The sequence below is a fragment of the Equus asinus genome, chromosome 13, assembly GCF_041296235.1.
Source record: "Equus asinus isolate D_3611 breed Donkey chromosome 13, EquAss-T2T_v2, whole genome shotgun sequence".
NCBI lineage: Eukaryota > Metazoa > Chordata > Mammalia > Perissodactyla > Equidae > Equus > Equus asinus.
Genome location: NC_091802.1, coordinates 55,403,595 through 55,431,161, shown reverse-complemented (window position 1 = coordinate 55,431,161; position 27,567 = coordinate 55,403,595). Strand labels below are relative to the sequence as shown.

General features: G+C 56.6%; 2 protein-coding genes across 4 annotated transcripts; one reads left to right on the top strand and one right to left on the bottom strand.

The window, feature by feature from the left end:
- Positions 1-332: 332 nt before the first annotated feature.
- On the bottom strand, positions 333-8,962 carry OTOP2 (otopetrin 2). Of its 2 annotated transcripts, none has more exons than XM_070483594.1 (8): positions 8,791-8,908; positions 8,341-8,517; positions 7,739-8,084; positions 6,944-7,080; positions 5,703-5,761; positions 5,104-5,237; positions 2,632-3,521; positions 333-1,271 (listed from the first exon to the last, which is right to left on the bottom strand). In XM_070483594.1, the coding sequence occupies exons 3-8, from the start codon at positions 8,049-8,051 to the stop codon at positions 1,101-1,103; spliced, it is 1,704 nt and encodes a 567-aa protein (XP_070339695.1). In that variant the 5' UTR covers positions 8,052-8,084; positions 8,341-8,517; positions 8,791-8,908; the 3' UTR covers positions 333-1,100. The 2 variants fall into 2 exon arrangements, with proteins under 2 accessions (XP_070339695.1, XP_014695246.2); XM_014839760.3 differs by having other exon boundaries at positions 745-1,271; positions 2,632-3,518; positions 8,791-8,962.
- Positions 8,963-9,402: 440 nt separating this feature from the next.
- On the top strand, positions 9,403-16,026 carry USH1G (USH1 protein network component sans). Of its 2 annotated transcripts, XM_044745427.2 has the most exons (3): positions 9,403-9,748; positions 11,961-13,166; positions 14,185-16,026. In XM_044745427.2, the coding sequence occupies exons 1-3, from the start codon at positions 9,585-9,587 to the stop codon at positions 14,186-14,188; spliced, it is 1,374 nt and encodes a 457-aa protein (XP_044601362.2). In that variant the 5' UTR covers positions 9,403-9,584; the 3' UTR covers positions 14,189-16,026. The 2 variants fall into 2 exon arrangements, with proteins under 2 accessions (XP_044601362.2, XP_044601363.2); XM_044745428.2 differs by lacking the exon at positions 14,185-16,026 and having other exon boundaries at positions 9,436-9,748; positions 11,961-13,170.
- Positions 16,027-27,567: the final 11,541 nt, after the last annotated feature.

Here is a 27,567-nt window from a genome sequence, read left to right as displayed (position 1 = left end):
CCTGTGCGCCAGATGCTGCTGCTTCCACAATCTCCTCCACCCCAGGCCCCACCCAGCCTTTGCCACTTTGCCTGACTCTGCTGGCCACCAGTTCCTCCTCTTCTAGCTGTTGGGGCCTCCTTCTCAATCTCAGCTCCATCTTACGCTCTCAGTCTCTCTTTCTGCTCAGCCCATCTCTACACCTTTTGTACAGTAGAAGCCCTAGGGCTTTGGGGGACAGCCTCAGGGACTCCCAGGGAAAAGGGGTGGTGGGTAAGAGGAGGCCCTGGGGGGAGGGTCTGCATCTCCCAACCCCTCTCAAATTAGAACAGCCCTGTTTATATTATAAACTTGGGTTCCTTAAATATTTTATTTGAGACAAAAAAAAAAGTTCTGCTGTTTGAGAATTATTATTCTTAGTAGAAAGGCTCTGGCTATTTAGCTGTGTGACCTTGGGCAAGTCTCAGTTTCTTTCTTTGTAAAATGGTAGTTGAACTAGGTCACTCCTTCCTAACCTTTTGTGCAAGAAGGAACCCATAAAACATGCATATGTCACTTAAGGATAAAGGGAAGAGGAAGTGGCCCCCTGGGTACTCTGCCCGGCCCCTCCCAGCCACCCAGGCTCTGGTCTGTAACTCAGACTTGGCTCACCCACTGAAAGGCTTGAGACCTGAAAATCCAGGGACCCTTCCAACTCTGATCCCCAAGATCCTCTCCTGTGATCATTTCAGATGGGGCGGCTGAGACAAGAAGTGGGGGACAGTGGGCAGACTGCAGGTTTATTGGTTCTCAGCTCCAGGCAGCAGGGCTGGCCACAGGGCTGGGATTAGGGGTGGAGCTGGACCACGGACACTTCCAGATCCTGGTCCTAAAAGTGCTGCAGGGAGAGGTGTCCGTCCCTGGTCGCCTCACGCCCCAGGGTCATGTTGGGGTGGATGGGCATGTCCTGATTGTGATTTAAAAACCCGTCCTGGAAAAATAACTTCTGTGAAAATCCCACTCTGGGGCCAGGGGGCAATGGGTGGCAATGTGGCACAGTGACTGCCAGCCTGGGGCTCATTCCCGAGGGTCTCTGGGTGCGCACATGAGCCGAGGGCCCCCCATGTCTCTGTCGGGGGGCTTCAGGATAGTACGTAGACCTCCAGGAGGCTGGAGACAGCATGCATCCGGTAGAAGATGCCGAAAGGCAGGCAGATGTTGACAATGGCTGCCCAGAGGGAGTAGCCGTAGAAGTCCACCTCCACAGTATTGCTGAAGTGAGGGCGGGCCCCGAAGGCAGGCATGATCCACAGCTGTGGGGAGAGAGGGGGCGTCAGGACCCGGCAGGACTGGCACCTGCGGCTCATTTCTGTTGCCTTTGCTGGGGAGCAACGAAGTTTGCTCCCAGCCCTCTACTTTGGTGGACAGCGAGGGCTCCGTGTGGCTTAGTGGGGACTTCCAGCATCTCGGGCGGGGCCTGGCACTCACTAAGGAGCTCAAGAAATGTGGCCAAGTGAGCTTGCCCACCCCCAGGCCAGAGCTCCCCTGTGATCACATCTCCCCCCCTGTTAGTAAGACGGGGGTGGGGGGGGGAAGAGGTTTCAACAGATGACTTGAGAATTTGGTACAAACGGCTAAATCAGCAGTTCTTTCCTGGAGAGACGTGTGCAGGGTGGCGGTGGAATCAGGCCCAGGGCAGGGGGTCAGGATCCAGCCGGAAGGCCACCCCACCCAGCCCTTTATGAGCTCCCTGCTCCAGCTCCATCCCCACTCCCTGCCCCATTCCCAGGTCTGGGAGGAGGTTGAACCTGGAATCCTGCTTCATCTCTGCTCTGAGCTCAGAAGGTTCTGGTGTGGGGTATGGGCAAAGAACAAAGACTTCTAGGCTAGCCCCACCCTCCCCAACCCTAATTAACTGCATCTTTGGGCAAATCACAGCCCCTCTCTGAGCCTGTTTCTATACTTTAAAATGAAGGAGTCGGAGCTGATCCAGGAACGGATACCTGGAGCAAAAATAGCCTACCCAAAGGTGACTTTCAGCCTTTGGATGGGGCCTCGGCAGGAAGTGAAGTCTCTATTGGGTGAAGACTGTTGCTATACAGAGGAGTTTCTCTTAGTAAGGGGCTTTGCTAAATCACTGGGGAGTGGGCTGCGGGGATGCAGGGCGGGGGCATTGTGGATGCTCCCCCTCCCGGCCAGCCTGCCACTGTACTCGGCTGACAGACCGCTCACACTTACTGGTGAGCTCCGCTCTGCTGCTTGCTACTTCCTGATGCTGCTCCAATTATTCTGAGAAGCAGACTGGTCACAAGTTCCGGGGAGCAGTCACACCTCCCACCCGGCGGTGAGGGCCCCTCCCTCCACATCAGCTCTCACAGCTCCCTCTCACCTCTGCCCAGCCCCCATGTCAGCACTCCCCGGGACCCCTCCAGCTCCATCCACTGCCTAGATGCCAGAATGCTGGGATTTCATTCTCTCTATGAGCCCTGAGATGCTGCTGGCTTGGGGGCTGCACCCGACTCTCTCTGAACCCGCTCATTTCCTAGAGAGCCATAAGATTCTCCAGTGGGCTGGGGGACAAGACAGAGACAGCCAAGAAAGCAAATCGAAAGAGCATCTTTCCTTGGCCTTCTCTTTCTCCCAGCCCACCCCCATCTCCCCCTAGTTACTCACAATGATGTTGCACAGCAGGAGAAACAGAGAAATATCCTTCAGGCACCGGCGTCTCCAGTGGCCCTCGGGTGCCAAGATGATGGCCACTGCTTCCGGAGGGCCCGCTGGGCTGGAGCCAGCCAACGTAGGGGTGGGTGGGCAGGAGGGCAGGGTATGGAGGGCATCCAGGTTCGCAAAGGTGAGGCCGTGGCAGGGCTCCTTGGGGGGCGTATCATGAGGCTCGGCCCCAGGCGGGCCCCGGTGGAGGCTCTCGATGATGAACACATTCTGGAAGATGTGCTGGGCAATCATGAGCAAAGCGTGGGCTAAGTTGAGTGCCCCCAGCAGGTCCCTGGGTGTGCCCGCTACCACGGCCACAATGGAGTAGTAGGAAATGGCATACTGGCCCAGGGCGGCACCCATCAGTAGGGCCACATCCAGGGTGCGCGTGGGGTTCTTATGGTGGTCCATGGCCCGGCGGTCAAAACGGTAGATGATGGAGCCACTCAGGCTGACCAAGGTCATGAGCCCCAGACAGGCGATGTTGAAGCTGTAGTACATGACCAGGGCCTGCTGGGTGCGGCCCTCCTCCCCACTCACTTGGACCTCGTAGATAATGAAGATGGCCAGCCCCACCACGAAGAGTATCAGGCCCAGGATTGGGCCGGCAAAAAACGTTTCCCGGAAGAGGCTGACCCGCGATGGGCTGTGGCCGTGGCCGTGGCCGTGGCCGTGGGTGGAGGAGGACAGCAGCCTGCCCACGTTCTTCCACATGACGTAGAGCATGGTGGAGGCAAAGAGGCTGTACTCGATGTTGAAGGGATACAGGTAGAAGTAACCCTGCTGGAAGATCTGGCAGACGGCCGTGTTGCAGGAGCAGTCCTCTCCGACCTGGCTGCCTGCACGCTCTGCTGTGGAGATGGGCACAGAGCTGCGCTGCCCCTTGCCTTCTTGGAGGCACCCCATCTGAAGAGCCTCACCCCTAGACTGTGACCCTTGTAAGGGCAGTCTCTGCCATATTCACCACGACATCCCATTCACCTACACGGGGCCCGGCATGTTCATCCATGCCATAAGTTTTTATTGAGCGCCTACTGTATGCCAGAGATTGTGGGACACGTCGGTAAACAATAGCCAGTGCTCAATCAAAAAGAAAATCTGAACTTCAGAACTGCCTACTTCATCCCATTCCATTCCTTCAGGAAAACACTCCCCACCCTCCCACCCCCAGTAATGACCCGTGGGTCCCTGAGATAGGCGAAGTTCCGGTCCTGATAGAAGGTGCCCCTCGTGGGAAGCCCTGCGGCTCAAGCTTCCTCGCAGCTCTCCCCAGCCTCTGACTCAGCTTAGAAAGTGGCTGCTGTGGCCAGGTCTCAACCATGACCTCCTGTCCCTTCAGTTTGTACCACACCGATAGGAATCTTGTCCTGCCCCAGAGCATGCTTTTTGGCTTGCCACGGACCTTGGCAAACATCTCTTTTGAGCCCCAGAACCATCCCAGCTGGTTCTGCAGATGAAGAAACTGAGGCTCAATGAGGTAAAGCGTCTTGTGACGGCAGAGCTAACGCGAACGACCTGACTCCCAACCCCGGGGCAGGTACGCTCCAGCATGCCTCTCTGCGCCCCCATGGCTCCAGCACATTAAATTGTTCACCTTCCCAGGTTGGTTTTAACCATTCTCAGGAGCCCTCTCTATGTGCAAGGTGGCCCTTTATCAGTCCTGCTGGGCTGGGTTCTCCAACAGGACTAGGACCATGTTTTCTGTTCCTGGACTCTCCCATACTGGGTGTGCATGTGTCTTCAGATGAAGCCCAGATGGACTTAGTCATCTAGTCTGGCCCTGGCTAGCGGAGGGCCCTAGAGATGTCCAGAAAACTAGAGCCAGGGGGACTGTGGACCCCATTCTTCTTCAGTATAGCATATTGGTTAAAAGCAAAGATGGGTTCTAGTTCTCCAATGTCAAGCTCTGTGACCCTGGGCAAGCTACTTAGCCTCTCTCTGCCTTCATTTCTGCATTTGTAAAATGTAAAATCTCATAGGGAATTTGTGAGGCTCAAAGAAGAGAGAGTGTTCAAGACACTTAGCACAGCGCCTGACATATCGAGCTCAGTGAATCGTCACTACTGTCATCGTGAGTATTATTTCTAGCCTCTCTCTGCCAGGCTTTCCCATCAGATCCCATGCTTCCACCATCGAGCCACCATGCTGCCCCCCTTGCCCTCTCTCTAGCTTGGTCACCCTTGCCCTTTCATTCTGGAGCCCGAGTCCCTGCCTTGGTGGGATGGAGACCTGGACAGTGGGGCCAAGGCTGCATCCTCCAGGATGAGAAGATGCCCCTGATACTCTTCCTCCTGGGCCACCTACACCTATCTTCTCCAGAGTCAGAGCCTGGAGCAGGAGAAGGGCACAGAGACTGACTCTACAAACCCTCAGAGCACCCAGACCAAGGCCTGGGAGTCACAGGACCAGGATTAATCTGAAGTGGGCACTCACGGTCAGGAGCGAGGCGGCTGTGGCTGGTGTTGCTGTGAGAACTGCTGTCGGAGTGGGCCTGGTGCACAGATTCATCCACCACGGCTGCCATCCAGATGGCCAGATTGGTGGCGAGCGTGAACATGAGACCACACCTGTTTGAAGAGGGACAGCAAAGAGGCCCGGGAGTCTGGCTTATCTTGGGTCCCTGGCAAGGTGGAGAACTGGGGAGCTATAGTGGGAGATGGTGCTGAAAAGCGAGAGAGCAGTCGGGCCCTGTGTGAACAGGGAAGCTGAGTTTGGAAGGAACATTTAGCCTGGCTGGGATGCCACCCGGGACACCAGGTGGTGTCCAGGGGCTCAGGCCATTTCTGCTCCCTCTCCTAGAGGAAAGAACATATAATGCATTATACAACCCGCTCCATCAAAGCACATGCAGGTGGATGTGCGGGCACACACACAACACACACGGAGAACAGGGTGGTGGAAATCAGGTTGACAAAGCAAAGGGGCCTTGGCTGAAACTCCACCCAGGGGGCAGAAAGAGGACCCATGCGTTCGTCTCTCATGCAAGGAAAGCAGTGGCATCATGGACGTGGTACTGTGGAACAGGAACTCACCGGGTCAGATCCAGGTGGACGTGAATACAGTCCTTAGCAGAGACCCAGAGAAAGTAAGTCTGTGTTGAGAGAGAGTGGTGAGGTCGCTTACGATGCAGACGGGCATCCACAGTGCCCACGTCCGCGCCCAGCAGTACGTTCTCTCTACCTCAAGAGCCCTCATACTAAGTTCTTGAGTTTATTTTAGCTTTACAAAACGAGATGGCAAGCTTTCTCTCTTTCTATTCTCTGGAACAATTCGCATAAAATAGTACTCTCTTCTTTAAAAGTTGGAGAGATATCACCTGTAAACTCCCTGGTTTTGATGTTTTTTGCTTTTTGCGGGGTAGAGGTCAAGTAATTTTGATTGCCTAGTTATTATTCTTGGGAGCAAGGCCAGCCTTAGGCTAGGTCTTGTCCAAAGTAGAAAGAGTCTCTGGTGACCTCTCACCTCTCTTTGGCAACATCTCCTGCCCATCCTCATCCTTTGCTGCCCTGTAGGGCCTCACCTCATCTGGCTGCCAACAAATCTTTGCTATGGTATTTGTTGATGTGGGGGTATTTATATTTTCATTTTGCCTGAGTATTCTTCTAACCCATAAAATGTGAGATTAAAACTATATTAATACCAAAGTCATAAATGTGTTGCATTGTGGAAAGCTGGCAGCAGGGGTGATATCTCAGGAGAGGGAACCATACATGTGGTCATCCTGGTCATGGTACAGGGCTGGGGTCTGTTCTGGTCTTACGTAAGATCAGTCCTGCCTAGCTCCATCAGAAGTCTCTCAAAGTGCTATTTATGAAACAGATAAAAAAAATACATGTTTGAACTTGTTTGAAAAATCCCAGGTCCAGGATAAGCTATTTCCTGAACAAGTACATAGGGGCCATGGGTGAGGCCAGACCACTTACGCCCACAGTGGGACCTGGGGCTGAGACTAATGCCTTCTACGGGCACCCAGGGTGGGCAGGCCATGTTCTAGGAGACAGGGCAGCTGCCACAACTCACACCTCCTAGGTGTCAACTACTGGCACTGCTCAGGTTGGAATGAAATCGCAGGACCCCTAAGTAGGAGCTCACATTTGGATATTACTTCATTTCCAAGTGCTCCCAGATTTATGGACTCATATGATCCCCACTACACTCCTAGCCCCACCTTATTTGTTTGCTCAGAGTAGAAGAGGAGCGGAACTCAGGTCTCCTGAGCCATGCCAGGTGTTGGCTCCTTTCCACTACACTCAAGGACACTCCTCTCACCCACCTGGATGATGACAAACAGAGCCTGGATGAGGGGGTGGAGTATCTTGATGGCTGACTGGCACTCAAAGAAACTGGAGTAGTAGCCGGTCTTGAAGACATCCATGATGAGAGTGCAGATCCCAAACAGCACCAGCCCACCTGGGAATGAGGGGTGGTGGTGGGGAGTCAGAGAAATGGGAGAGAAGGTTTATACATCTGAGAGTGGATGGCTAGATGGGTGGGTAGTTGGATGGTTGGGTGGATGGATGGATGAATGGGGTAGGTGAGAGGATAGATGGATGGATGGATGGATGGATGGATGGATAGGTGGATGGATAGGTGAGTGGATGGATGGTTTGGTGGATAGGTGGATAGGTGGGTGATAGATGGATGGATAGGTGGATCGGTGAATGGATGGATTGAAAGATGAATGGGTGGAAGGAAGGAAGAGTATATGATTGAGAGGGTGGGTGGATGGATGTCCTACTGAGCTACCATCTCTTTGGGGCTGCATAGATAAAGGGAAGGGCCCAAGATGGGCTATCATCTGTTTTCAGCTCTCCATCAAAGGCTCTCTCGTGATCCCCCCTTTTCAATCTTTAGACAGGGCAAAGAAGTTCCCTTCCATCCCTCCTCCAAAACTCTTTCCCTTCCTTTTCTCCAACTGCAGCCCACCTCACCCTCACTCACATCTAGTCCTCTAGTCCTCTGGGGGGAACTTCTCACCCCTCTACCTTGACGTGCGCTCAGTGATTCCTCCAAGAGCTCCAGCCTCCAGCCTGGCCCACCCCACCTCCGCCCCCACCTCTCCTGGCACCTCGGAGCCAGATGGGGCCGGCGTGCGCGTCCCGGTAGGGGACCGCTTCAGGGCAGCGCACGGTGCGGAGGACGTAGAAGAGGATCCAGAGCGCGGCCAGCAGCATCATGGTGGTGAGTAGAGCGAACACGTCGGTGTCATACACCGCCACCTTGTTGAAGGCGCCACCGCTGATGAGCGTGCAGGCGAGGAGCAGCACGTTCACGGCCAGCAGCACCGACAGCAGGCGGCCGCCCTTCTTCCACACCTCGCGGGGGCCTGCCCGCGGCGCCGGCGGGCTCTCGGTGGGGCCGGGGGCCAGCTCCTCGGACATGGCAGTGGCGACTGGAGGAGGTTGAAGGGGTCACTGTGGGGGAGGAGCCGACAGGACCCCAGGTCAGCCTTCGCGGTCTTATCCCGAAGATCTGGGGACGGGAAGTTTCTAGCTCGGAGGATGGAGGATGGAGCTGCGGGGGTGGAGGAGGCGCGGAGAGGGAAGGGAAAAGCCAGCCCTGCGGGTCTCGCCCCCGACGGGGGAATAGGAGAAGCGGCGGTAGCCTCGTCGGACACCGTCCACGGTCCCCACTCCCCAAATCCCTCTGCCGTCTGGCCCGGGGACCCACCTGGCTGGGCCGGGAGCCCGCGCTGAGCTGGGGGTCAGAGGGCGGCGAGCGTTTCCTCTCTCCCACGCCGGGCTGGACGGGCGCTTTATACCGGGCAGGGCAGGGTGATTTACAGCCGCGGGAGCTCAGCTCCATAAACCTCTCAGTCCCACTCACATGATCCATCTTTTCTCCGAGCTGAATTTAGGGAAGAGCGCGCGGGAGCCAGATAAGGTGAGATTTATATTTACCCTTTAAGAGGCACCCTCCCTCGCCGCCCTGTCACCTGGCGCGGCCCAGCTCGGGCGCGGCCCCGCACCGCGGCACCCAGAGGGCACCCCGCAGCCGGCGCCCACCGCTCCCTGGCGTCCCGAGATCTAGGCCACCCAGAGCCCCGAGAGCTGATGCTCAATAGACACCTCAAGGGCCCGCAGGCACCCGACGCTCTCCCGGCCCTGGAGCGTCCTATACCTCTGTGCTCCTCTGTTGCAGCCCCAAGATCGGGACCCTAGTGCCCCTTTTCCTGACACCCTCGCAGTGACCGAAGTTCCCTCTTCCTCTATCCCTCCCCACCGTCCTCTGCTCCGCTGGATGCTGCGAAGGCGGTCCTGGGTACGAAGTTCCCCAGCTGCGCCCCGAGTCCGCTCCCGGTCTTCTAGCGCCCCCTGCTGGAGCGCGGCTTCCCCAGCCCGCGCGAGCGGCGGTGGACCCGGCAGCCGCGTCCAACTCGCTGTCTGGCGGGCAGTCCTCAGACCTTTCTTAGGCCCACTGTCCTAGGGGTAAGGACTGCCCTCAGACACCTCTCCCCAGCCCTTGGCCCGTTCCCTTGACGGGTGGAGACATCTGGAGGCGCAGCGTTGGGGCTCTAGTGAGGATAGACCCTGAACTCTTCCCAGACTGGGCCTCATGGGGCGGGGCGCTGGAGTGGGCACCTTTGGAGCGAGAGCAGGGCCTTGCGTGGGTCATCTCTGTGCGCTTGGGAGCAGGGTGTTTAGGACCCAGGGGCAGCCTGGAGGCGGCTCCCTGGGCAGCGGGAGACACCCCCCCACACCCCTCCCTCCCCGCCCGCCTGGAGAGCGGCTCAGATGTCCTAGCAGCGGCGGCTCTGGAGCTCTGCATCCTCCGTCTGCGGCAGCGGGGGCTGGCGGCCCCGGCCCCTGCCCAGGCCCCTCCCCCAACCCCATGCCTCAGCCCTAACCCCTCCGCCCTCCCCCGCGGAGGGCATTTCCCCGTGCCCCCTGCCCGCCCCGTCCAAGTCAGGCGCCATGAATGACCAGTACCACCGGGCGGCCCGGGACGGCTATCTGGAGCTCCTCAAAGAGGCCACCAGGAAGGAGCTGAACGCCCCCGACGAGGATGGCATGACCCCCACCCTCTGGGCTGCCTACCATGGCAACCTGGAGTCGCTGCGCCTCATCGTGAGCCGCGGGTGAGTACCCCTCTCTCCCCCATGGAGCCCAGCAGGGGAGGGCAAAGAGAGTCTCTGGGCTGCTCCAGGCCCCTGAGATGGCCCGCCCCCCAGACTCCATGGCATCTGTTTCCCCCCTCGTCTCAGGCGCCCTCTTCCCAACCCACATACCCTAAGATGGGACCTTGGAGCCTGGCAGTCGTGGGAGGGGGACACAAGCTGAGGCGTGTGACACTTGTGACCTGGATGTGGGGCCAGGAGGGGAGGGACTGGGATTTGGGTGTCCTTGATTGTGGGAGGGGCTGCAGAGGGTAAGGTGGGAGAGGTCTCTTGAAGGGGCACCTGGAAGCAAGAGTGTAGAGCAGAGTGAGGATGGGAGAGAAGGGCGGAGCCTCAGAGCAGCCTGAGTGGGGCTAGGAAAGGAGAAGCTCTTCACTGCCCACCCCACAGCCTGGGATCCCAAGTGCTCTCCAGCCAGCGCCCACCCCTCCCCCCAGGCTGGCTCCCACAGCTCTCTGCCCGCTCATGCCTAGGATTGATGGGCACTGTCCACAGTACCAAATGTCACTGGATTCAGCCACCCCATTAACTCCCTCTGTGCCCCTCCCCCACCGCAGGCCCCTTCACCCTTCCTTTGGAGTTGTCTGGGGGAGCAGTGGGTAGAGTCCAGGTGTCAGGGCCAGGGAAGGGGTTTGGAGGTAGCCGTTGAAGAATGCAGGATCCAGGGCCACTGACGTGGTCTCCCCAGGGCTGAATGACACTGTGGACAACTCCCCCAGCCCCAGCAGTCTTATAAAGAGAAGTCCGGTTGAACTGGATGCCAAGATGGCCTGGACAGGGAAAAGGAGTGGAAGAGATGCCCTGGGAGGGTTAATGTGAACATCTCAGGCCCTGGGAAATCATGGTGGAGTGGAAGGCGCCTGGCTGGCCCTGGTGACTGGTGCTGGCCTGTGGCCTGAGCATGTGGTGGGTGGGGAACCCCCCTTGCCCTCCCTCCAGCAGCAGCCTCCAAGACCAGGCAGCTGAACCATTTCCAAGAAGCCAAGACTGGCCCCTACCCATGCCAAGAGGACATACAGTGATCTTGCCATCCTGCCCCTGCCTCAGAGCCATTCGTGGAGGGGGGGAAGAGGGTGCCCCCTCCGTGCACCAAATCCCCCAACTCCTATAGGGGGCAAGTGTTGGTGTTTGATGGGGTGTGGGTCAGATGCTGAACTGCTCCTTCTCACACTGTCCTGCAGGATTTGGCGACCAGTAGGGCAAGTGAGGAGGAGGTTGTGGGGGGAGCTCTTGAGACAAGGGGGCGATTCTTCCTCCCGCCCTGTGGGGTGGCCTCATGGCCTCATTAGCGCTGGGCAGAGGCGCTGAGCTATGCCTCTGAGGGAGGGGAGAGCTTGGAGGAGCCAACAGGAGCATGCCCAAGGGGGCATGGTCTGGTGGGGAGGGTGTTGGAGTGTCCCGGGTGGGTCCCCTGGACAAGCCCAAGCCTGCCTGCCTCAGAGGGGTCCCAAAGATGGGGCAGCTGGGGGAGGGAGAAGTGGCTGGGCTCTGGGTGCAGACTTCCCTCCTCCTCCCCACCAGTCCTGGCTGCCCCCACGCTCCCCTCCGGGTCCAGGCCAAGACCTGACACCTGCTCTCGCACAGGCCTTGCCAGGCCTGGCCCTGCTCCCTGCAGACATGGCCGTGCCCGCTGACACGCAGGCACATACCCTAACACACACTCACCCAGGGCTCAGGCCCAGCATACACCACACTCTCCTCCTTTTTTAGGGTCACTCCTGCACATGCAGCCACACTCACCACCAAGCCTGCCTAGAGACCCAGACTCGGCCTGGCCCACCACCTCTCGGGGCCATCTCCCCGCTGGGCCCCATGAATAATTCACTCCTTTCTCTCTGGGCATCAAATATTAATCCCCTGAGATTCCCAGCACTCAGTTCTCTTGGGGAAAGCCCCGCCCTGGCCCCGCCTTCTCTGTCGCCCCACCCCCTGCGAGCCTGGAGCCATCCCCCCCCCCAACCCCCAAACGCCAGTGCTCACTCTAGGTCCGTCTGGTGGCTCAGGGCTGCGTGTTTCCTGGACTCAGAGGAGGGATCTCAGGCGCTCAGGTCCCTCTGGTGTGCCTGTGGGGAAGCTCCACCAGGCTGGGAGCTCCCCACACCTGCGGCCACTGCCGATTACCTGCATGAGCTTGGGACGGCTCATCACCACCCACCACGTGTCCTCCTTGCAGGGGTGACCCGGACAAGTGTGACATCTGGGGTAACACGCCGCTGCACCTGGCAGCTTCCAATGGCCACCTGCACTGCCTCTCCTTCCTGGTGTCCTTCGGGGCCAACATCTGGTGCCTGGACAACGACTACCACACGCCGCTGGACATGGCCGCCATGAAGGGCCACATGGAGTGCGTGCGCTACCTGGACTCCATTGCGGCCAAGCAGAGCAGCCTCAACCCCAAGGTGGTGGGCAAGCTGAAGGACAAGGCCTTCCGCGAGGCGGAGCGGCGCATCCGCGAGTGCGCCAAGCTGCAGCGCAAGCACCACGAGCGCATGGAGCGGCGCTACCGGCGCGAGCTGGCCGAGCGGTCCGACACGCTCAGCTTCTCCAGCCTCACGTCCAGCACCCTGAGCCGCCGGCTGCAGCATCTGGCGCTGGGCAGCCACCTGCCCTACTCGCAGGCCACGCTGCACGGCACCACCAGGGGCAAGACCAAGATCCAGCGGAAACTAGAGCGGCGCAAGCAGGGCGGCGAGGGCACCTTCAAGATCTCCGAGGACGGCTGCAAGAGCGTGCGCTCGCTCTCGGGCCTGCAGCTGGGCAGCGACGTGATGTTCGTGCGCCAGGGCACCTACGCCAACCCCAAGGAGTGGGGCCGCTCCCCGCTCAGGGACATGTTCCTCTCCGACGAGGACAGCGTCTCCCGTGCCACACTGGCGGCCGAGCCTGCCCACTCGGAGGTCAGCACCGACTCAGGCCACGACTCCCTGTTTACCCGCCCCGGCCTGGGCACCATGGTTTTCCGCAGAAACTACTTGAGCAGCGGGCTGCACGGGCTGGGCCGCGAGGACGCCGCGGGCACGCCGCGGGGTCGGCTGCAGAGCTCCCCCAGCCTGGACGACGACAGCCTGGGCAGTGCCAACAGCCTGCAGGACCGCAGCTGCGGGGAGGAGCTGCCCTGGGACGAGCTGGACTTGGGCCTGGATGAGGACCTGGAGCCCGAGACGAGCCCGCTGGACACCTTCCTGGCCTCCCTACACATGGAAGACTTCGCCTCCCTCCTGCGGCAGGAGAAGATCGACCTCGAGGCGCTGATGCTGTGCTCGGACCTCGACCTCCGCAGCATCAGCGTCCCCCTGGGGCCCCGCAAGAAGATCCTGGGGGCCGTGCGAAGGCGGAGACAGGCGCTGGAGCGCCCGCCCGCCCTGGAGGACACAGAGCTGTGAGTGCCCAGAGTCTTGGGGGGATGGGAAGAAAGGGGTTGGAAGGCGGTGTGTGTGTGCGTGTGCATGCGCGTGTGTGTGTCTGCCTTTTCAGGGGTGGGAGGGAGGATGATACCATGTTTCATAAAATTGAAGTCACCATCAATTACAAGAGGCCCTACTTATTGTATTTACCCCCAGTTCAGAAAAAGGAACTGCCAGTTTACATGGCTGAGGTAAAATGCACCTCGATTTTGGAGATATCAAAATGTGGAAAACGGGTGGATGAGGTACAGTAGTGGTAATAACCACAGCTGGGATGTTTTGAGCCCTCCCACCTCCTGGGTACTGGAGATGCCCTTGTTCGTGTCCCCTCATTTAATCCTCCTGAACTCCCATGTGCAGAGGCAGTTTCATCCCCATTTTACAGGTGAGCAAGTGGAGGCTCAGCGGGTTAGAGTAGCTCACCCAAGGTGCTGCTGTTCGCTGCAGAGCTGGGCTTGATCCCTGGTCTGTGTGGCTCTAGGGCCTGAGGCCAAGGTGACTCCCCTGGGATGGGGGGTGTGGCAGCCAGCTGTCTCCCCAGTTGCCCGAGCCCTCAAGGCAGATGTTGTACCTGCTGGCCTCTGAACCCTGTAACCAGGAACATGAGCAAATGCTCTCAACAGGGCCAACAGCGGCCTTGGAGGGCAGAGTTATCACGTTCAAGAAGCCATCGTGGGGAGCTCAAGGCTGCTGCCACACTGGCCGTGCTGTTGGCCCGTCCCTGCTCTGACTCTCCCTCAGGGCATCCCACAAGCCCAGGAAATCCTGCTGCCTGCTTTTGGTGTTGATAACCTTTACCCTGCATGGCCTGGCAGGGGTGGTGTGGGGAGGCAGTCTGGGTTAGAGTTTGGGGGATGGGGAGGGCACCCCTAGGCCGGTGTCCCCATCCCTGACCATCAGCCTGCCCAGAGAGGGTAGGTGAAAATGATCCTAGTTTAAAATGATGTCTCGAGGGCCCTTATCTGAGGTCTGTTTCTGTCTCTTTCTCCACAGATAACCCAGGGCTCCTTTCTCCAGACCAAAATGAATTGCAAGTTGCCACAACCCACAGTGGGGACACAAGGTCCTCAGTCGCCAGCTCTGCAGCCCCCCAGCCCTTCCCAGGAGCAAGGACCACATGGGTCATCTCCCTTGAAAGCCTGTCCACAGCCTGCGGCAGAGGGTGTGGCCTGGAGGCACCCCAAAGGGCAAGAGAGCGTCCTAGAACGTCAATTCTGAGGGGTCTTGAAGCCCCTGAGCCACTCCCATCCCAGTGGCCCTAAAGGACATGTGGATTTGTGGAAGGTCAGCCCCAGAGGAAGAGCAGGGCCACTGGGACCCTGGAGACTAGATGACATGCCCATTAGAGCTGATGAGAGTGTGTATATGGCAGGGGGTGGGCGCGGCCTGTCCCAGGGGCCGTTGTCTCTCTTTGCCCCTCCTCTGAGGATCCTGTTGTGTGCTCAGGCTGGAGACTTGCTCATTTCCTACATTTTTGTGAAGGGAAGAGTTTTGGCGGCCTCCCCTCTGCCCGTACACCCCAGAGAGGAGGTCCCCAACTACACTCTTCAGCCAAATGCCCTGACTTTAGTCCCCGCCCCGCCCCGAGCACAGCCAGCCCCCTTTTCCTTCTCCCACTGGCCTTGCTGTGGAGTTGGAGTGCCAGGCTGGGGCTGGTGGGGGTGACTGGTGCTCCTTGGGCTCACCCTGGGGCGGGGCCCAGCCTGCCTCTGCCTTCCAACCCTGTCCTCCTCTATCCTCCCCCTGCTTGGTTGTGCAGCCTGGCCCCCTAGGGAGCCCAGAGGGTCAGGACAATAGATGCAAGGTGCTAGAGCAACCGGCTGCAGTATTACGGTGCCCAGGCCTGGCAGGCGTTCTCTTGGCTGGAGGAGAAAGCCAGCTGCCTTAGAGTTGCCCAGGCCCAAGACAGGTGGAGACTAGGTGTGGCTGGGTGTCCACCCTACTACGGGCAAGTCCTGCCAGGTGGACACTGTGGGAGCCTGAGGATGTGGACAGTCTAAACTTCAGATTGTCCCCAGGGCCCCAGGGCTCTGTGCCTGTGTGTGTCTGTGTTGAGGTTGGCTGGTGGATTTCCCTCGAGGTCTGGAAGAGGTGGGCACTGAATGGTTCTGCATGGATAGTGGGTAAGCAAGAGCTCAGCGTGTGTCCCTGCTCTGTGATGGTGGTGACACCAGGGGAAAGGCCAGCCCAAGAGGGTCCTCAAACTTGTGTCCTTAGCTCTACAGTCAGACTGAGGTCACAGATGTGGGAGAGTCACTCAGGAGCCCGCACAGACGTGTGTGCACAGACACATCCCCACGCAGTTGTGCTCTTCCTCCTCTGTCAGCAACGGACCCTCATCCCTGACCTTCAGCTTGGGAAGCAGCTGCTGCCGGGAGCACTGCCGCAGCCCCCAGCTCCTTGCTGGGCCCCCCTGGCTGGGGCAGGGGGAAGACAACTCCTGAAGAATGCCACAGGCCTCCCTCTAATGTGTCTGTCTGTGTGTGGGCCCCCCTCCACACACATGCCCAGAGCTGGCGGTGATGGAGGTGGTCCCTGTTCCCACTCTGAGGACTTGGCTGCCCACCACTGCCACCCTGTGCCCACCCTATTCTTCTCCCTGCTCTCTGGGCCTGGGCCTGGGCCTGGGTCTGGGGCCCCCCAAGTGCCGACTCCACCTTCTTGGAGCCCCACGTGCTGAACTTTCTCTCCTGTTCTCTGTTCACGCACCGCCTCAGCCCCTCCCGGTTTTCCCTGTGCCGGGGTGGGGTGGGCTCCGAGATTCTCACCACTGTACAACGCCCCCCTCCCGCAGGCTCATTATCACTTTTGTAGAGAACGTTCTGCATCATTGTCATGCCTGTGTCTTGTTCTTTAGTCATTTGGAGGTGGGAGAGGGGAGGGGTGAAGAGAGCAAGAGGGTGGGGTGGGGGAGAGGAGAGTCTGTACCTGTGAGGATTTGGTCCTATTCCTTGGAGCAGTCCTGGGATGGATGGTTGGCACGTCGCTCCACCCCCACCCCGTGTATCTCTGCAGGGCCTTCCCTCATCCCCGGGCCTTCACTCCGTTCTCTCTGGGCCCAGAATTTGGAGCTGATGGAGAGGGAGGATTCAGAAGAACTGGGACAGGAAGACCTCTAGCAGCTGAGGGAGGAGGGTGATCCAGGCTCCAGCCCTGTTCCCAGGGCCTGCAGCTGCTGAGGGCAGGACGACGCTTTCCCCTTTCCCACTGGAGCCTGCTTGGGCTTCTCCAGACATGGGCAGCAGCTGTACCCCAGGAGGCTGCCACCCATCACCCAGGCCCCATGAGCTCTGATCTCAAGGCCCCGGCCCGCTCCTGGGAGGCCTCCAGTGGGGTCTTCGTTTCCCTCACCACCCAGACAGCTCTTGGGGCAGCCTTCTTTGGAAACCTCCTTTCTCCCAGGGGTTAGGCTTTCCCTTAAGCTGCAGGACAATGGGCTCTGTTTTCTCAGTCAAGTCTGGGAGAGGACCCGGGGGTCATTTTGTTCCGTTCTCTAAGGATGCTGGGCCAAGTGCTTCTGCCAAGGGGAGTTCAAGACAGCCCCCTCCCTCCAGTATCATTCGGAAAGCTCCACAAGACCTCAGTGAAGGAAGGTTGCCTAGCAACCATCTAGGGGATCCAGGCTACCGTCTTCCACTTTACAGATGGAGACACTGAGGCTGACCGAGAAGAAGCTCTAGACCCAGAACACGGGCCTGACCGCTGCTCCCCTTTCCGCACACTCAGGCTGCCCCGCGGCCAACAAGACGCCGAGATTCTGCCTTTGGATGCTCCACGGGGTTCGTCCGCCCTGCGACCCCTACTGGCCATCCTGGTCATTGCACCTACCTCCCGAAAGACCCGCCAGTCCTGGCGCTGCTGGTCCGGGCAAGGACATGGGGGTGAGGACTCGCAAGGACGGGACAGAGAGCGGATGGGAGCTTCAGCGCGGAGGCGGAGACTAACCGGAAGCACTGGGGGAGGGGGTCTCCATGGGTCGGTGTGGCTGGAGCCTGGAAGGCTGGGGTGCCAGGAGCAGGTGCGGCTCCAGGAAGCCTGAGGGCGCTTTAAACACAGCGAAGGGAAGAATTTTACACGGTAGAGACTCAACTTTCTCGACTCATTCCCCTAAAAATTTAGATCGAGATTAGGGCGGTTCTAAAAGGTTAGAATAATCAATGGCTTTTAGCCTTGGGGGATTAAAATCTGATAATATGGAGACTTTCCCTAGAAAAATGCACATCGGGCACACACACTAATATGCAGTTTTGCTCATAATTCTAGGCAGCTCATGGAGGCCTAGAGATCCAGGGATCCCAGACTAAGAAGCTTTAGTTAGAGTGCTGTGAAGTTGCATCATAAATGAGATTACCGATTTGATGGAGATGGGGGGGTGTGGGGGGTCGGCGGGGGAGCGTGGGGGGGGGGGAGGGTGGAGTGAATCAGAGGCAGGAAGGGCCACCAGTGACGTGGAGCAATATTCTCATTTTACAGATGAGGCAACTGAGGCCAGAGGGCACGGGGCTGGCTGAAGGTCACAGAGCAGCCAAGTGGGCAAAGTAGCACTAGGTCTCCCTATGCCTTCCCTGGTGCCAGCTGCCTCCTGTCCCCATGTTACACCAGTCGGGACAGCACATCATCCCTGTCTGCCCAGCTCACGCCTGTGCCACCTTCTCCAAGAGAGGCCTGGGTTGTACCTGAGGTAGCAGGACTCAGCAGACAGCCAGATGTGGGTAGTAAAACTGGCCCCACCCCCTCCTAGCTGTGTGGCCTTGGGTAAGTTACCCAGCCTCTCTGAGTCTGTTTCTTCATCTGTAAAATAGGTATTATAATTTATTATACTAACGGTGTTAACTCCACAGGTCATTAGGAGGGTGAAATGATAATGAATGCAGAGCACTTAGCACGCTGCCCCATAATCAGCACACATCACTTAGTAATGATCATGGTTATTGGTGGCCTGAGACAGGCCATGGGGTACTCACTGAATTTGTGGCCTCGGCCACCCAGTAGGTGAGACCTAGGCAGTCCCAGGGAGCAGTCCTGCTTTTCTGACGCCGGGTGAGAGTGAGCCCCGGCTCCACCATCACTGGCTCCTGGAAGCGGCACTGGGGCCATCCTCACCTGACCAGCAGGGGGCGTTGACAATCCAGCCAGGGGCAAAGGAGAGGTCAGCTAGCCAAGGATGGGCCACCCTCCAGTGGTGTTCCTGGGGTGCCCAAGGACCTGAGCTTCTTTTTTGGAGGGGGAGCCATAGACCCACTGGCCCGGGCCCCCATTATGCCACTGTCTGGACTTCAGAATTTCTCAAAAGCTTTCTGTCCTCCTGTGAAGTCGGCAGGTGAGGGGTGCTAGCCCCACTCCATAGATGAGGAGATTGAGTGTCAGAGAGGTTTTGTGAAGTTCCTAAGGCCCCAGTAAGTTAAGAAACGTTCAGGTCCCTGGCCTGGTCCCTTTAGCCACCCCTATCCCCAGAGGGCTAAGCTATCAATTACCGAGAGCTTATAAGGTGTCAGGAGCTTATGTTAAGCACTTTACGTCCATTTAACACAATAAAACTACAATCCTCTAAAACAAGGACTATATTATCATTATTATCCCCATTTTACAGGTGGGGAAACAGAGGGTCAAAGCAGTGATGCGACTTGCCCAAGGTCACAGAGCTATTAGGTGGATGGCACATTGACACATCGTGATACTGAAACCAGTGTGCCTCGCCATAGCGCTGTATTGGCCCCCAGGCACTTGTAGCCTTCCCTGGGGATTGTCTTTGGTCTTGGGTCCCCTTGACCTGAGCATGCCTGGTCCTGGGCAGGTGCTGGACTCAGCCTGAGGTGGGATGGGGCATGCTGGCAGCTTTAGCAGCCCAAGCGCATGGTCTGACCCACCTGCCCCGGGAGGCTGGGCTGAGAGAGACCAGGTCAGGTCATGGGGCCACTGGGCAGGATAATGGGGGGCTGTTTGGGAGGGTAAAATCTTCATGTCTTGAGCCTGCCAAGATGGGGAAGTAGGCCTGCAGAAGCATTTCATCCCAACCAGAGTGTGCCTGTCTCCCTTTCTGCCGTCCTGTCTTTTGCTCTCTCTTTGTCCCATTTCTCCCTGTAACACTGGGACTCCCGGTCAGTCTCTCTCCCTCTCTTTCTGCCCTCTCTCTGGGCCTCGGTCTCTCTTGGCATCTTCCATGTAATAAACATATTTGGTAACTGCTCCTGGTTCTTGACACAGAGCTCCTAAAACCCTTGTAATTTCCTGAGTGATGGGGGTGACAGGAGCACGTTACACAGAACTCCTAAATCGGTCGAAGTGTCCTGGGTGATCGAGTGTCTTTTGTTCCAGTGAAGCGACTCTTGGTGGGCTTCCGGATAGCTTCAGGATTGGGGCTGGTCACCAGAAAGACCAAGCCGTGATTAGAAGCTTAGACCTTTCAGCCCCCACCCCCCCATCCTTTGGGGGACTACCTCAGGGTAGTCAGTGTCAGCACTGAATCGAATTTGAGGACACTCAGCTGGTGTCTGCAGAGTTGGAGAACTGGTTTCGGTGTGGGCGAGGAAACCCCACACATTTGGTGTCAGAAGGGTTGTGAGTAGAGGAATGGTTTTCTTGTCGTGTCTCTCTCTCAGTCTCTGTCTCCCCACATGTTCAGGCTCCCTGATCCTCTCCCCATCTCTGTCCCAGTGCCTGTCCCAGGCTGAGCAGGAACCCTGTAGCCCAGCCTCTCCTTCGAGGCCCCTCCTTTCCTCACTCCACACCTCACCCCATAGCCATCCCTGAGGCACCTCCAGGGAACTCGAGGGTTCCCCAGAACCCAGTGTGAAAACCACTGAAGTAATGCCTGAACTACATGGGAAGCACAGCGTCTGAAGACCTGGGTTCAAATTCCAGACCTGCCACAGCATAGCAGTGCCCTTGGTCAGGTCAAGTCTGTGTTTCTTCCTCTGCGAAGTGGATGTGAAGTTGCCCTCCAGATGGGGTTATGGTGAGACTCACCCCAGAGAACACGTGACCCGCCAGGGCCCTAGCAGGCGTGCAGCACAGGTCTCCACACCGGTCTGTTCTCCCGTCAACACAGCAATGGCAACACTCAGTGTGGCCCGGGCACTTCGGGCATCTTATTCCCTTAGTCTCCAGCACTGCTGTTATTCCTATTTTTCAAAGGAGGAAACTGAAGCACAGAGATGTCTGCAAAACGTGCCCAAGCTCACACTGCTGAGAGGTGGTGGAGCCAAAGCTGAAACCCGGACACGCTGGCTCCTGGCTGCGCCATGTCTCGTCGTGATGGTGAGCATTCATTGAGCGCCTGCTGTATGTCGGCTCCTTCCGTCTGGGATTTCAGTGGATCCTCATGACAGTCTCATTTACTAATGACAGGGGACTAGTAAACTCGTCTGACAGAGGAGAAAACCGAGACTTGAGGACACTGGGTCTTTGCTCGGGTCACAGCACCAGTAAGAGCATAAACAGGGCCTGACTCGTCGTCGGGCTGACTCTCCATAGCTGTGCCCCGGCCTGGCTGCCTCTCATCGCCCCATTTCCTCCAAGAAGGTGGAGGACAGTGAGCCCTCCCCAAGTTTCTTTTGCTGAATGACTACTTGATGGGGTTTGGAGCCTGAGGTGGGGGAACTTCGGGGAGTCCATTCAGAGCCACCAATGCCTGGTCTTTAGAGAAAGGCCCTTGGGGCGGGCCGGTGTGGTGGGCCCTGTAAGCCCCAGGGAGCTGTCAATCAAGGCCGTTTCCACCCTGGCTCTCTCTGGCTTCTGCATTCCACGGGCCCAGGGGGCTCTGCCTGGGCAAGGGTTCTGGGGGCTGCAGGACCCTCTCACACCTGGGAAGTTGCCCCACTGGACCCTGAACAGTAGCTGGTGGGAGCCCTGGTTCCGGGGCAGGGGACTTTCTCAGGGAGGAGACGGGGTGGGGGCAGCAGCATTTGCTGGCCGAGTCTGACCCCTGACCCCTGACCCCCGTTTCACTGCCCTGCGGGGGCTCTCTCTACCCCACAGAATCAACTACCCCTCGCAGCACTGTCTCGTCAAGTCTCACAACAGCCATCTGAGGTGGGCCTGGACGGGGAGGGCTTGGCGGGCACCAGCCAGGCCTGGGCATCCCTGAGCTTGTGGCAGAGAGAACTGACGTGCTGGCTTGTCCCCACACTCCCCTTTCCACGATCACCATGCCTTCTGAGCAGCCTGTGCAGCATCGCAGGGCAGAAGTGGCAGGAGTCATCATGCCCCTGAACCCCAGCCCTTACACACACACACACACACACACACACACACACACGGAAAACCGTGAGCAAGGAGAGGGAAAGAGAGGGAGCGAGCATGTTCAGGCCCTCTTCTCACTGGAAATGGAAACTATTTTCTACCATCGTTATTGATACTAATATGTGTTAGATTTAAATCATATCAATATTCAACATAACAATAATGTTATAATTACGATAACACAAGGAATGGCATTAGTGGTAATTCTATCTACCAGAAGCACTTGCCCTACGGTGGTCCGTTGATATCCAGAGCATGGAAAATATCTTGTTATGCTCTCCAGAGCTCCAGTAAGGTAGGTAGTATCACCCTCATCCACTGCAAATCACCTTCCCAGAAAACCGAGGCTCAGAGAGGTCAAGCAACTTACCTAAGGTCAAACAGCAAGGACTGGAACCTGGGTGTGTCTGAGTCCAGAGCCCTCCTCTAGACACTGTTCTTGGCTTCCTCTACACTGTGCAAGAATCGTGGCCCTCACTGCCCTTCCAGCCCTGGCACTGGCCCCACCAGGCCCAACATACATGCTTCAGGCGAATTCACACCCTAGAGTCACTCACATACATTGGACTGTGGTGTTGACCTGACGCAGGAGGAGGGACCAGGTGACCCTTGGAATGACCTCACCAGTCAGGAGTCTGGGTTGCTACCAGCTCTAGCCTTGGGTTTTCAAGGACCTAACTTGCTGTGAGACTTGGAGCGATGGCCTGGGCCTCAGCAGGGTCCCCACCGGCTCAAGGCTGGCCCCCTTTTCCTCACCTCTCTCACTCCCTGTCCAGTCCCTCTGGGCCATCACCAACCTGGGTTTGTCCCTGCAGAGCGGCTGGCAGCCTGGAAAGGTGTGATGGAGGCTGAGGCAGGTCAGAGGTCGGGTCCTTGGAGGCGAGGCGGATGCTGAGATGCCCCGTTGATGGGGCCCTGCCCTGCTGGAGCCAGGGGAGCTCGGGTGCCAGTTCCAATCTCAGCTGACCAAGGTCTGAGCCAGAGGCCAGGCCACTTCTCCCCCAGCTCACTCAGCCCCACCCCTGTGAATAATGCCGCTTGCCTCACGGAGCCGGGCCTCACCGGGCTTTGAAGATTTGGGGGGTGACACGAATGGGTGGAAGACAGGAGGGCTGAAGATGGGCCACCGAGGCTGGGAGCCTAGAAACGGTTACACTGCTGGCGCCAGGTGCCTTCCGTATCCACCCTGTGCCCCCCAGCCTCCCAGTGCCAGCCTTCTGGTCTCCAAACCCTCCCTGCCTCTCAGATCCCCCTCCAGGCCCTCGGGTCAGAACATGCTCCTTCCCACCCCACCCAGCCACAACAATAATTAACCCAGTGAATGCCAGCAAATAAAGATCTGAATCGCAAAAGGGAGGAATCATCGCTGCCACAGGGAGGGGAGCTCCGGAGGTCCCAGAAAGGCCAAACCCAATGTCTTCTAACACCCCATCCCCAACGCCACTGTTGCCTGCGTGGGTCCAGGGGCACCCAGTCCGTTGGGGCCTGGGAGGATGGCTCACCTGTCTTGGATGTGGACTGGAGTCTTCTCTACTATCTAATTTGTTTTTAAATCTTTCATCTCTTCCTTCCATTCTCTTTAACCCATTTTCCTAATCTTTCCATGAATTCGTCTATTCATTTCTTCAACAAATGTTTACTGAAAACCTAGTATGTGCCACACACTGTGTGGGGCCCCAGGGAAGTGGCGTTGTCCAAAGAACGGAAGGAACTGTCTGTCCGCCAAGCGCCACCTCTCCTCCTCCGGGCAGCTGTTTTGACTCACAGCGGTCCGTCCATCGGCTGGTCAGTACTGAGCACGTCCACCGTGCTGGGCGTGACGGGTGTGCGAGCATGTGCTGGGGCAGGCAGGTTGGAAGTCATGGAGGAGGCTCAGGGAAACATTAGGAAGGTGTGCGTGGGGTTGGTGCCCTCAGAAAGCTCACAGTGCAGGTGGCTCTGGGGCAGGGACAGCTATGTGGTCACTTATACTCTTTCCTCTTCCTGGGCACACAGCAAGCCTACAATCCCAAGTCTGCCTGCGGTTAGGTTGGGGGCGTATGCCTGGGATCTGGCCAATGGGATGCGATGGAAGTGACATGTACCTCTTCCAGACCTGGAGCTAAAACTACCTTTCCGTGCTGTCTCTTCCACTCCCGTGGCAATCGTGGTGGCCTGCGTTGGAGATGGAAGCATCACAAGATGGAAGGAGCCTGAATCCCCAAGTCCCCACCTGGAGGAGGGCCACCTGATCCATATCAGACTGTGATGTGAGCAAGAAATAAACCTGTATTGTGTTTAGCCACTAAGATGTTTGGGGTTGTTTGTTACAGCAGCTCTTGTTACTGATCCTGACTCATACAGGCAGATGACACAGACCTGGGGAGCACACTGAATCCTAGTTGGACCACAGTGTGCCAGGGGAATCATTGACGGGCCGTGCGTGACAACCAGTGTCTAATAAGAAAGACAGAGCTGGAGCACCTGGCACACAGTGGGTGCTCAGCAAAATTGGTTGAATGCGTGAAATACACAAGAACATCAGAAAGGCTTTGTAGCGGGAGCTGAAGTCACCAGAGACCCAGAGGATGAGTGGCGTTTGAATGGGGGGTGGGAGTAGAAACAATGACCCTGGGAATAAAGACAGACTGGTGAGAAAGGGCAAAACCCGTCCAGGGGTCAGAGGTCGGTGAGCAGTCACCCTGGCCCAAGCAAGGGAGTCGTCAGAGATGGAAGAGAACTCAGAGGCCCTCAAATTGCCAAGCTGAGCAATTTAGACCCTAGTCTCTGGGCCAGTGGTCTCCAAAATGGAGTGTGCACAACAATCTATTGGAGTACAGAAAGGAAATATTAAAATTCCCATTGATATTTCTCTCACACCTCTAAATGTCTGTTTTTTAGTGTGTATGAAGATACTAAGCCTCAGAGAGGTTGAGTAACTCACCCAAGGTCACACAGCCGGTAAGCGTGTCACACTCCAAAGCTGTGCTCTTCACATACGCTGAGTCTTGTGCAAACAGGTGAGAGGTTGAGTGGGGGCAGAGGCAGGTCTAGGGAAGGGTGGCTGGGAGGAGTAGACAGCCCCCAGCCCCGGCTGTCCCTGCCTTAGCAACAGGCCAGCAGCCCATTGTGGGCAGAGGCCAAGGAGCCTGCCCAGGCCTGCCCCCAGGACCTGTTGAGAGAAGCCGAGCAGACAGCCTCGATGGGTGTAGGCCTGCCCCAGAGCCTTTCACCCCAGGCTTCCTTCTCACAATTCCTTCTCACCTTTGTGAGCAGGAGCAGGTGGACCAGGGGCTGAGAGGTCAGGATGGGCTGACAGAGAGCAATGGGGAAGAGTTTGGTATATCGGCTGCTCTGCCACCCCCACATGCTCAGCTGCCAACCCCCATGGCCCAGGGAACCCAGACACCAGCCCCACCCTGCTTTCCCACACTTCCCTGTGCTGAATTTGTGGGTGACGTCTACCTTCTGATTTATACTGCTAAAAAAACCCAAATGGAAACTATTACCAATTATAAGAATAAAGCAAATGTTTTAATTGAAATATAACATACATACGGAAAAACGCACTTAGTCTAACAGTGTTGCAGGGTGAATTTTTACAAACCGAACACACTCAAGGGTAACTAACACCTGCATCAAGAAATAAAACATTTACCAGCCCCCAGGGACTCCTTTGTGTGCCTCCAGTCACTGCCCCTCATCAGCAACGGCTGCCCTGAACCAGTTTCTGAACTTCATGGGGATGGAATCAAGTGGAGTCTGGGCTCCACTGCGTGTGCTTTATTTTGTCCACCATTAGGTTGGGCTGCACAGCACCGCACAGCGTGCATTTCCACATTTTATTGGTCTATTCTACTTTTGGGGACGTTTGAGTTGTCCCCAGTTTTTGTGTGTTTTGAGTATTGGTGCTATGAACGTTTTGCACATTTCTTTGAGTACACACCTATGGCAGGCATGCATTTTGCTTTAAAAAAGCCCTTTCCATTTTAAAAGAAAATGTGCCTTACTGTTTTGTTTTTGCCTTAATCAAGTTTATTGAGGTGTAATTAACTATGATAAAACACACCTATTTTGAGTATGCGGGTTGATGGCTTTTGACAAACATAATGCACCCATGTAAACACCACCACAATCAAGATTCAGAATGCTTCCATGCTCCCAGAACGCTTCCTCGTATCCCTTTGCAATTATTGCCCCCCACCCCCTGCTCCCCAGGCAACTACTGATTTGATTTCTATCAGTATATATTAGTTGGCCTGTTCTCGAACTTCCTATAAATGGAATCATACAGCAAGTACTTGCTTGTGTCTGGCTTCTTTCCCTCGGCGTAAGATCTGCGAGATTGCGTTTATTGGTTCATCTACGCTGTTGCCTCGAGCAGCTGCTGCTTTTTGTTGCGTAAGTTGTATGAACGCATCATAGTTCATGCATCCACTCTGTTGATGGACATTTAGGCTGTTTGCAGTTGGGTTATAATGAATAGTGCTGCTATCATCATTCAGGTACAGCTGTATGTGGACACATGTTTTCATCCCTGTTGGATAAACACCTAGGAGCTGAATTGCTGGTTCATAGGGTAAGTGCACACGTAAGCTTCCGAGAGACGGCCATGCTGTTGTAAAGTGAACCACTTTACACTCTCAGCAATGAATGACAGGGCACTTGCTCCACATCCCCTTGTCAACACTTGGTGTTTCCCGGTTCTTTGATTTTAGCCATTCTAGCAGGTCTGAAGGGCAATCTCGTTGGGGTTTGAATTTGCATTTCCCTAATGACTAATGATGTTGAGCATCTTTTCACGTGCGTATTGGCCATCTGTACATTTCCTTTGGTGAACTGTCTGTTCAAGTCTTCCTGCTTTTGCTATTTCCCCCCTCCCATTCCACTGCCCCTCCCCCTGCCATCTGCACCCTCTGTACCCTCTTCTTTTAGGTGAAACAGTCTCCAAACTGGTCTCCTGCACGCCAGCCGCTGCTCTATTGTGCCAGATGAACCTTCCTAAACACCACACTACATAAGTCACTCCTCTGCTCTAAAACCTGCCATGGCTCCCCAAGCCTTCAGGGGCAAGCCTCAGCTTCTCAGTCTGCCATTCGTGGCACCTCCTGCTCCCAGCCTTTCTCTCTTGCCTTCCCTAACAATCTCCTAACAATCCTCCTAATCTTCCCTAACAACCTCGTTTCCTGCCTGGTGCCCTGAGGACCCAGAATGCCTTGTTCCCTTCCTTCTCCCCAGATTGAAGTCTGTTCTAAATTAAGCCTACCTCTCTCCAGGGAGGCTGCCAGCCAGCCCCACCCCACGGGGATTCCTGGCTCCTCCGAGCTCAGCCTTTGCCTCCTTACAGTGCCTCTTAGATGTCCAGAGGGCAGCCAAGGCTTGGAGAGGGCGTCTTGGTACCACGATCTCCCTAGTTTATATAATAAAACCAGCAGCATTCCACCTTTATAAAATTAGGTATTACATGTTAATATCAAATATGTTTTGAAAAATTGTACGTATTCCCTCCCTGAAAATTCCAGTGTGTCTGAGAGGGAGGGACTCGAAGGTGGGGTAGGAAAGGGAAGGGCACCTCCTCATTCTCTGTCCTAAGAATCTCTAATACAAACAAAAGATAATTGGATTTGGAGGAGACATCCGGGATCTGAGTACTAGTTCTGCCACTTAGTAACTGTGGGTGGCTGTTGGGCAGATCAGTTCATCTCTCTGGGCCTCCGTCATTGAACGGGGTGACGCCATCCTCACTGAGTTATGGGGAATACGCAAAACCTAATAAACACGTGAAAGTCATTGGTACACTAAGGAGCCAGACCTCTGTGTGTGTGTGTGTGTGTGTGTGTGTGTGTGTGCGTGTGGGCGTGCGTGTGGTGAGAATTGGTCTATTACATGGGTAAGCCCCTGAGAATACAGACCCGGTAAAGAAATCTTGCCCTTTTATACAGAATTGGAGGGACAAACTCATAAGAATTCATGAAGGAAAAGCCAAGGAAGACAGAAGGAGTCAGCCGTCAGTGTCCTTGACTCTCTTTCACAATTTGCCTCTCCTCCACCTCCCTCTCTCTCTCTCCTGTTCCTCCTGCTTGTCTTCCTCCTTCCCAAAGTTCTGCTGCTGAAAATGCTGCTGCCCACCCCATACCAGACCCCAGACCTCATTTT